The 10,073-nt window shown below is 67.7% G+C and overlaps 1 protein-coding gene across 1 annotated transcript; it reads left to right on the top strand.

Moving 5' to 3' along the window:
* The first annotated feature begins 787 nt into the window (after window positions 1-787).
* On the top strand, window positions 788-9,955 carry LOC135327413 (D-serine dehydratase-like). The gene is made up of 8 exons (XM_064505636.1): window positions 788-1,056; window positions 2,582-2,736; window positions 2,824-3,104; window positions 4,286-4,472; window positions 6,892-7,013; window positions 7,097-7,286; window positions 7,353-7,458; window positions 8,281-9,955. Exons 1-8 carry the CDS (start codon window positions 904-906, stop codon window positions 8,368-8,370), a joined length of 1,284 nt encoding a protein of 427 aa, XP_064361706.1. The 5' UTR covers window positions 788-903; the 3' UTR covers window positions 8,371-9,955.
* Window positions 9,956-10,073: the final 118 nt, after the last annotated feature.

The following is a 10,073-nucleotide window of genomic DNA, read 5'->3' as shown; positions in this document are numbered from 1 at the left end:
GGGTCCCCACATGTCACGAGTGGGCTGGGCCTCAGCTCTTGGTAGCGCTGCACCCACATGTCACGAGCATGGGGGGGTCTCAGCCCTGGGTCCCCACGTGTCACGAGCGGGCTGGGCCTCAGCTCTTGGCAGCGCTGCACCCACATGTCACGAGCATGGGGGGGGGTCTCAGCCCTGGGTCCCCACGTGTCACGAGCGGGCTGGGCCTCAGCTCTTGGCAGCCCGGCACCCACATGTCTCGAGCACGGGGGGAGCTCGGCTCTTGGCAGCGCTGCACCCACGTGTCACGAGCGCGGGGGGCCTCAGCAGCTGGTTACCCACGTGTCACGAGCGGGGTGGGCCTCGGCTCTTGGCAGCCGCGTGCCCACGTGTCGTGGACGCGGAGGGGGTGCTGGCAGCCCTGCACCCACGTGTCACGGGCGCGGGGGGGGGCTCGGCTCTTGGCAGCCCTGCGCCCGCGTGTCCCGAGCGCGGGGGCGGGCTCGGCTCTTGGCAGCGGCGTGCCCACGTGTCACGAGCGCGGCGGGTCTCAGCAGGGCCTCCGCAAGCCCTCCGAGGTGCGATCCTCCCCCGGGCCCCCCCAGATGCCTCCGTGCCCCGGTCCGCACGGGAGCAAGGGGTCGCATCCCGACCGGCTCTCCGGCCCGCTGCCCGCGGGAGCTGGCAGGCTCCCTCCGTGCCGCCCCGACCCGTGTCCTCACCCGCCCCATGCGCCGCCGGGGGCCCCGCGGCCGCTCGTGCCCTCTGTCCCCGGCTGGGGACACCGGGCTCCGGGTGCCCGGGCGTCACGTGGCGCCGACGGCTGCCCCGTGCCGGCCCCGCTCCCGGCCGGCGGCCAGAGGGGCCGCGGAGCCCGGCGCAGCGGCAAGCTGCCGGAGACGCCGCGGACGGACGGACGGACGGATGGACGGAGGGATGGACGGAGGGATGGACGGAGCGGGCAGCGGAGGGCCGGGGGCCCCGGGGGCCCTGGGACCTGCACCCGGGGCGTCGGTGACGGCGGCTGCTGCAGGAGGCGGCAGGGAAACTGAGGCACCTGCCATCGACGCGAAGCCGGTGCTGGCTGGGAACAGGGCTGGGAGCAGGGACGGCAGCAGGGCTGGGAGAGGGGAGCAGGGCTGGGAACAGGGCTGGGAGCAGAGCAGGGAGCAGGGCTGGGAACAGGGCTGGGAGCAGGGAGCAGGGCTGGGAGCTGGGAGCAGGGAAGGGAGCAGGGCTGGGAGCAGGGCTGGGAACAGGACTGGGAGCAGGGAACAGCGCTGGGAGCAGGGCTGGGAACAGGGCTGGGAGCTGGGAGCAGGGCTGGGAGCAGAGCAGGGAGCAGAGCAGGGAGCAAGGCTGGGAGCTGGGAGCAGGGCTGGGAGCTGGGAGCAGGGCTGGGAGCAGGGAGCAGGGCTGGGAGCAGGGCTGGGAGCAGGGAACAGGGCTGGGAGCAGGGCTGGGAGCAGGGCTGGGAACAGAACTGGGAGCAGGGAACAGGGCTGGGAGCAGGGCTGGGAGCAGGGAGCAGGGCAGGGAACAGGGCTGGGAGCAGAGCAGGGAGCAAGGCTGGGAACAGGGCTGGGAGCAGGGAGCAGGGCTGGAGCAGGGCTGGGAGCAGGGAGCAGGGCTGGGAGCAGGGCTGGGAACAGGGCTGGAAACAGCAGGGCTGGGAACAGGGCAGGGAGCTGGGAGCAGGGCTGGGAGCAGGGCTGGGAGCAGAGCAGGGAGCAAGGCTGGGAACAGGGCTGGGAGCAGGGAGCAGGGCTGGAGCAGGGCTGGGAGCAGGGAGCAGGGCTGGGAGCAGGGCTGGGAGCTGGGAGCAGGGCTGGGAGCAGGGAGCAGGGCTGGGAACAGAGCTGGGAGCAGGGAGCAGGGAAGGGAGCAGGGCTGGGAACAGGGAGCAGGGAGCAGGGCTGGGAGCAGGGCAGGGAGCTGTGAGGAGGGAGCAGGGCTGGGAGCAGGGAGTAGGGCTGGGAACAGGGCTGGGAGCAGGGCTGGGAACAGGGCTGGAAACAGCAGGGCTGGGAACAGGGCAGGGAGCTGGGAGCAGGGCTGGGAGCAGGGCAGGGAGCTGGGAACAGGGCAGGGAGCAGAGCAGGGAGCAAGGCTGGGAGCAGGGCTGGGAACAGGGCTGGGAGCAGGGCTGGAAACAGCAGGGCTGGGAACAGGGCAGGGAGCAGGGAGCAGGGCTGGGAGCAGGGCTGGGAGCTGGGAGCAGGGCTGGGAGCAGGGAACTGGGAGCAGGGAACAGGGCTGGGAGCAGGGAGCAGGGCAGGGAACAGGGCTGGGAGCTGGGATCAGGGCTGGGAGCTGGGAGCAGGGCAGGGAACACGGAGCAGGGCTAGGAGCAGGGCTGGGAGCAGGGAGCAGGGCTGTGAACAGGGAGCAGGGCAGGGAGCAGGGAGCAGGGCTGTGAACAGGGAGCAGGGCAGGGAGCAGGGAGCAGGGCAGGGAGCAGGGAGCAGGGCTGGGAGCAGCACCGGGCGCACTGCTGGGTGCATCGCTGGGTGCAGGGCAACGTGCATGCAGGGCGCAGGGCAGGGCGCAGTCCCCAGTCCCCGCTGCCCAGCGCCATCCCCGCGTCCCCCCGCCCCGGCAGGGCAGCGCGTGGCTGGGCCGGCGCCTGGAGGAGCTGCCCACGCCGGCCCTGGCCGTGTCGGAGGCCACGGCGCGGCGCAACGCCGAGCGCATGCTGGAGCGCTGCCGGGCCCTGGGCGTCCGCCTGCGGCCCCACGTCAAGACCCACAAGACGCTGTGAGTGCCCCCCATCCCGCCCCCTCGTCCCCCATCCCACCGCATCCCGCCGCATCCCGCCGCATCCCGCTCACCCCCATCCCGCAGGGAAGGCGCAGCGCTGGCCACCGGCGGCACGCGCCGGGGCATCGCGGTCTCCACGCTGGCCGAGGCGCGCTTCTTCGCCGCCGGCGGCTTCGACGACATCCTCTACGCCTACCCGCTGCCCGCCGCCCGCCTGGAGGAGTGCGCGGCGCTGGCCCAGCGCCTCGAGGCCTTCCAGGTGCTGCTCGACAGCCCCCAGGGCCTGGCCCTCCTGCGCCGGCGCCCGTTGGCCCCCGGCAAGCGCTGGCTCGTCTGGCTCAAGCTCGACTGCGGCAACGGCAGAGGTAGGGGCGCCTGGTACCCGTGTGGGTCCGCTGAGCCCCACCGAACCCCGTGTTTCATCTCGCCACTTCAAGGATGCTCTGTAGAGAAGGTGTCCCATGGCCTCCAACCCAACATCTCAGCCAGCGTAGGGCATTCAAGTCCCCAAACCCCCCTTTTTCACCCCTCTTCTGCAAGGATGCTCTGTAGAGAAGGTGTCCCATGGCCTCCAACCCAACATCTCAGCCAACATGGGGCATTCAAGCCCCCAACATGGGGCATTCAAGCCCCCAAACCCTCCTTTTTCACCCCTCTTCTGCAAGGATGCTCTGTAGAGAAGGTGTCCCTTGTTCTCCAACCCCAGCATCTTGGCCAACGTGGGGCATTCGAGCCCCAAAACCCTCCTTTTTCACCCCTCTTCTGCAAGGATGCTCTGCAGTGAAGGTCCCCCTTGTTCTCCAGCCCCAGCATCTTGGCCAACGTGGGGCATTCGAGCCCCAAAACCCTCCTTTTTCATCCCTTCTCTGCAAGGATGCTCCACCAGGAAGGTGTACCATGTCCTCCAACCCCAGCATCTCGGCCAATGTGGGGCATTTAAGTCCCCAAATCCAATTTTTCACCCACCTCCTGCAGGGATGCTCCATTGGGGGGGGGAGAGATGTCCCACAAACCCCCAACTCCAAAAACCACAGCCCCAGCATCTCCACCTACATGGGTTGGTCCAGTCCCAAAATTCTCCCATCTCCTGCAAGGATGTTCCACAGGGAAGGTGTCCCATGTCATCCAACCCCAACATCTCAGCGAACACGCAGCACTTGGGTCCCCAAAGCCTGTTTTTCACACACACACCCCTGCCCCGCAAGAATCCTCCCTGGGGGGGGGGAGAGAGAGGCCCACACCACCCCAACTCCAGCATCTCAGGAGCTTATGGATCATGACCCATCTCATGGGTCATTTGTGTCCCCAAAACCGTGTTTCACCCCTCCACTGCAAGGATGCTCTGTGGAGAAGGTGCCCCATGGCCTTCAACCTCAACATCTCAGCCAACACGGGTCATTCAAGCCCCCAAACCCCATTTTTCACCCACCCCCTGCAAGGATGCCCCATAGAGAAGGTTCCCCATGTCCCCCAACCCCAACATTGCCACCAACGGGGGATATTTGAGCCCCAGCGCCCGTTTCCCCCCCCACCGCCCACCTCGCAGCCGGCGTGCGGCCCACCGACCCCGGCGCCCTGGAGCTGGCGCGGGCCATTGCAGAGGAGGCGCCCGCCGAGGTGGCTCTGGTGGGGGTCTACGCCCACTGCGGGGACACCTACCACTGCGGCAGCGTCCCCGAGGTCCAGGCCATCGCCCGTGCCACCACCACCGCCATGCTCGACTTCGTGGCCACGTGAGTGCTCCGTGGCGCTGGGGCGGGGGGGGGACATTTTGGGAGACCCCACCATGGGTGACAAGCACCCTGCCATGCTCACGATGGGGCTCAGGCTGGTCCCGGTTGGGTTAAGGGACATGACCAAGGCCACCCGGGGCCACGTCACGCTTCTCCTCATCCTGCCCCAAAACATGACGCTGGGAGATCAGTGCAGCGGTGATGGGCAGAGTTAAGGGGAATTTCCATTTTTGGGGGGGTGTCACCGCCGGGATGTGCTCAGCGGCCGGGTGATGCCCACCCCAGCGGCGGGAAGGACCACGCAGCACCGAGCCCGTTCCCCCCCCCCAATAAACCCTGACCCCCCCAGCGAAACCCCGGCAGCCCTTGAAGTGCGCCGCTTCGCAGGCTGTAAATGCAAATCAGCCGCTTCCCGGCCCCGTTTGGCCCCGGGCGCTGCCACCATCGGTGTCCCCAAGTGAATTGGGGACGGCTGTTTCGCATCCGCTTGGGAAGCGGAGCAGGTCCGTTTTCCCCCCCCCCCCCCTTTTTCTTTTTCCGCGCGACGCAGCCTCTGACTTCAGCACAGGCCTGGCACATCTGCACGGCACCCGGCACATCTGGATGCTGCCTGGCACATCTGGATAGCGCCGTCGCCCGCCCCGCCACCGTCCGCGCTGCAGCCGAGCTGTGGGACGGAGGCACTGGGGGGGTCCCCAAGCCTCTGTGTCCCCCCCCGTGGCAACACGAGGGCCCGGAGCAGTGGCCCCCCCACCCCGCCCCAGCCGCTGTGCCTCAGTTTCCCCGGGGGGCCGGGCGTGGGGCAGCGAGGCGAGGCGCGGGGCGGGGAGCGCGGGCCGGGGGCCAGGAATCCGGCGGCATTCCTCGGGCCTCCGCCGCGCTGTTATTTACGGGCTCGGCTTGGGTTTCGCAAGGCTGCTGCTCCGCAGGCTCGGCGGCGACGGGCCCCCGCCGCCCGCCCGCCCCCGCTGCCCCAGCCCCCCCCGGGGCCCTGCACCCCAACCCCAGAGGGTCCTGCACCCCGAATCCCAGAGGTTCCCATGCCCCGAATCCCAGAGGTTCCCGTGCCACAAACCCCGGAGGTTCCCACACCCCAAATCCCAGAGGTTCCTGCGCCCCAAACCCACAGGTTCCCATGCCCCAAATCCCTGAGGTTCCCACACCCTGAATCCCAGAGGTTTCCATGCCCCAAATCCCAGAGGTTCCTGTGCCCCAAACCCACAGGTTCCCATGCCCCAAATCCCTGAGGTTCCCACACCCCAAATCCCAGAGGTTTCCATGCCCCAAATCCCTGAGGTTCCCACACCCCGAATCCCAGAGGCTTCCATGCGCCGAATCCCAGAGGTTCCTGTGCCCCAACCCAGGCAGTTCCCGCACCCCAAATCCCAGTGTTTCCCATGCCCCAAGCCCCAGTGGTTCCTGTGCCCTGAATCCCAGCAGTTCCCATGCCCCAAACCCCAAATGTTCCTGCGCCCCAAATCCCGGTGCTTCCCGCAGCCTGAATCCCAGAGGTTCCTGTGCCCAAACCCAGGCGGTTCCCATGCCCCAAATCCCAGCAGTTCCCACGCCCCAAACCCTAGAGGTTCCCACACCCCAAATCCCAGTGGTTCCTGTGCCCAAACCCCATCGGTTCCTGTGCCCCAAATTCCAGTGGTTCCCATGCCCCGAATCCCAGAGGTTTCCATGCTCCAAATCCCAGAGGTTCCCATGCCCCGAATCCCAGCGGTTCCTGTGCCCTGAACCCCAGAGGTTCCCACGCCCGGAATCCCTGAGGTTCCCACAACCCGAATCCCAGAGGTTTCCATGCCCTGAATCCCAGAGGTTCCTGTGCCCCAACCCAGGCAGTTCCCGCACCCCAAAGCCCAGAGGTTCCCATGTCCCAAGCCCCAGAGGTTCCCACACCCCGAATCCCAGCAGTTCCCATGCCCCAAACCCCAGACGTTCCTGCGCCCCAAATCCCGGTGCTTCCCGCAGCCTGAATCCCAGAGGTTCCTGTGCCCAAACCCAGGCGGTTCCCATGCCCCAAATTCCAGTGGTTCCTGCACCCCGAATCCCAGAGGTCTCCATGCCCCAAACCCCAGAGGCTCCCGCGCCCCGAATCCCAGCGGTTCCCATGCCCTGAACCCCGGCAGGTCCCCGCACCCTGACCCTGGTGCTTCCCGCGCCCCACTTCTGGGACACCGGGATCCCATGGGTGCAGAGCAGCCCCAAACCGGGGTCCTGGGGGCCGCCCCAGTGCAGACGAGCCCCCCCAACCCTGATGGGTCCCGCGCCCCATTGCCCGGCGGTTCCCGCATCCCAATCCCAGCGGTTCCCACGCCCCACATCTGGCACCCGGGGCTCCCGCGGGTGCCGAGCGGCCCCAAACACAGCTACCCCCCCCACCCCGGCCGGGGGGGGGGTCCCGGTGTCCCCGCAGGCTGCGACAGGCCGGCGTGCCCTGCGCCCAGGCCAGCGTGGGCTCCACGCCGTCCTGCAGCCACCCGGTGCCGGAGATGGCGGCACTCACCGAGCTGCACCCGGGCAACTACCTCTTCTACGGTGAGCGCGGCGGGCGGCGTGGGGCCGGGGGGGCTCGGGGGGGGCCACGCACGTCCCCACCACCACCTCCGCCCCCCGCGCAGACCTGCAGCAGACGCTGCTGGGCAGCTGCCGGCTGGAGGACGTGGCGCTGCGGGTGCTCACCCGCGTCGTGGGTCACTACCGGCACCGCAACCAGCTGCTGGTGGACTGCGGCTGGGCTGCGCTGAGCCTCCACGGCCAGGGCCGCCCGCCCGCCGCCTTCGCCGCCGTCGAGGGTCACCCCGAGCTCAGGTGAGCGCCGGGGCGCCGGGGTCGGCGGCGGGGTGCTGGCGGGGTGCTGACGGGTGCCGTGGGCAGGCTGGTGGGGCTGACGCAGGAGCACGGGCAGCTGGAGCCCGCCGCCGGCCCGCTCGACTTCGGCCGCTTCCCCGTCGGCAGCGTCCTGGCGCTCGTCCCCTTCCACGTGAGTAGGTGCCGCGGCCGGGCACGGTGCTGCGCGCCCTGCACCCCGCCATGCACCCCGTGCCATGCACCCTGCACCCCACCACGCACCGGCACCGTGCACCCTGCCCTGCACCCCACTGTGCACCCCGCCGTGCACCCCACCACGCACCGGCACCGTGCACCCGCACCGTGCACCCCGTGCCATGCACCCTGCACCCCACCACGCACCGGCACCGTGCACCCTGCCCTGCACCCCACTGTGCACCCCGCCGTGCACCCCACCACACACCGGCACCGTGCACCCGCACCGTGCACCCCGTGCCATGCACCCTGCACCCCACCATGCACCCGCACCGTGCACCCCGTGCCATGCACCCTGCACCCCGCCATGCACCCTGCCATGCACCCTGCTCCGCACCCTGCCCTGCACCTGGCCATGCCCTGCACCCTGCCATGCACCCTGCCATGCACCTGCACCGTGCACCCCGTGCCATGCACCGTGCACCCCACCATGCACCCGCACCGTGCACCCACACCGTGCACCCCACCATGCGTTGGCACCGTGCACCCCGCCATGTACCTGCTCCGTGCACCCACACCGTGCACCCCGTGCCACGCACCCCACCATGCACCCTGCACCCCACCATGCACCCTGCCATGCCCTGCACCCTGCCATGAGCTGCACCCCGCTGTGCACCCCACCGTGCACCCCGCCATGTACCTGCTCCGTGCACCCACATCATGCACCCCGTGCACCCTGCACCCCACCGTGCCCCCACACCGTGCCCCCCACGCCGTGCCCCCCGCGCCGCGCTGACGCCGCCGCCTCTGCCGCCCGCAGGCCTGCGCCACGGCCGCCATGCACCCCGTCTACTACGTGCACGCGCAGGGCACGGTCGTGGCACTCTGGCACCCCGCGCGCGGCTGGTAGGAGCCCCGCGCCCGGCCCCGCACCGCGCCCGCGGCAAATAAAGGTGCCCCCGCTCATCCCGGGCGCCTGCTGCCTCTTTGGGGCAAAAAACGGGGGGGTTGGTACGCGCGGGGGTTGCAACCCGGGGGGCCGAGCGCGGACGGGGGCCGGAGGCGAGCTGCAACGCCGCGGGGCTTGAGAGGGCCATAAAATGCAGCGGAGGTGGCGGGGGCCGCGCTCGGATCCGCCCCCCCCCCCGGAGCCCCTTTGATCCCGGGCGCCCCGCGGAGAGGGGCGGTGTGGGGAGAGGGGCGGCCGGGACGCCGGGGCCCCCGGGGCGGCACGCATCCCCCGGTGCAAAGCGATGCGGATGGATCCAGCCCGGTCCGAACTGATCCAGCCCCATCCGAACCGATCCAGCCCCATCCGAACCGCTCCGATCCAAACCCGTGTGAACCAAACCAGTCTGACCTGAATTGGCCCAATCTGAGCCAAACCGCAGCAGTTCAACCCGATCTGAACCGCACTGATGTGGCTAGAACCAGTGTGAACCAATCTGACCTGATCCGAATCAAGCTGATCCGATCCAATCTGATCCGAACCAAACCAGTCTGACCTGAATTGGCCCAATCTGAACCAAACTGCAGCAGTTCAACCCGATCTGAACCGCACTGATGTGGCTAGAACCAACCCGAACCAATCTGAACCCAATCTGATCCAATCTGAACCCGATCCGATACGAACCAAACCAATCTGATCTGAATTGGCCCGAGCTGAACCAAACTGCTGCAATTCAACCCAATCTGAACCGCACCGATGTGGCTAGAACCAACCCGAACCAATCTGAACCCGATCCGATCCGAACCAAGCTGATCTGATCCAATCCGATCTGAACCAAACCAATCTGATGTGAATTGACCCGATCTGAACCAAACTGCAGCAATTCAACCCAATCTGAACCACACCGATGTGGCTAGAACCAATGTGAACCAATCTGACCCGATCCGATCTGAACCAAGCTGATCCGATCCGATCCAATCTGAACCAATCTGAACCCGATCCGAAACAAACCAATCTGATGTGAATTGACCCGATCTGACCCAAACTGAATCCATTTGCTCCGCTCCGAAACTACCTGAGCTAATCCGAACCGAAGCAGTGCAGGCGGGACGGAACTGATCCGATCTGATCCGAACGAATCTGATCTGATGTGATCCGAACGGAACCGAAGCAGAATGAAGCATCTGGTCTGAACCAATCCGGTCAGGATTGACCCAATCTGAACCAAAGCAGACTGCTTTGGGCCAGTCCCTGCTGATCCCGTCTGGACCCAGCTGGATGGGTCCAATCCCATCCGAACCGATCGGAACCGATCCGAAGCAAAGCAAACTGAAGCCGTGTGATCTGATCCGGCCCACACCGATCCGAGCTGGCCGGAACCGACCCGATCCAGCCTGATTTGACCCAGTGTAAACCAAACTGAACTGATCCGATCCAGCCTGGTCCAAGCTGACCGGGACGGAACCGGTCTGGCTGGAACGGCACTGAACCGATCCGATCCGAACCGGACCGCACTGGTCCCGTCTGAACCGAAGCCAACGGAACCGATCCGATCCGAACCGATCCGATCGGCTCCAAACTGATCCGATCCGAATGGATCCCGTCTGAACCGGGCCGGTCTGATCCGAGCCGATGTGATCCGGTGTGAACCAAACCGACCCAAC

The sequence above is a fragment of the Dromaius novaehollandiae genome, chromosome 2 (assembly GCF_036370855.1).
Source record: "Dromaius novaehollandiae isolate bDroNov1 chromosome 2, bDroNov1.hap1, whole genome shotgun sequence".
Classification (NCBI taxonomy): domain Eukaryota; kingdom Metazoa; phylum Chordata; class Aves; order Casuariiformes; family Dromaiidae; genus Dromaius; species Dromaius novaehollandiae.
Note: the sequence above shows the minus strand (reverse complement) of the source record. Positions and strands in the feature narration are given on the sequence as shown.

Coding starts and splice junctions, on each gene's coding strand:
- LOC135327413 (XM_064505636.1), top strand. CDS start 904: ATGGACGGAGGGATGGACGGAGGGATGGACGGAGCGGGCAGCGGAGGG. Junction 2,737..2,823: donor GTCAAGACCCACAAGACGCT/GTGAGTGCCCCC, acceptor CCCATCCCGCAG/GGAAGGCGCAGCGCTGGCCA. Junction 4,473..6,891: donor ATGCTCGACTTCGTGGCCAC/GTGAGTGCTCCG, acceptor GTGTCCCCGCAG/GCTGCGACAGGCCGGCGTGC.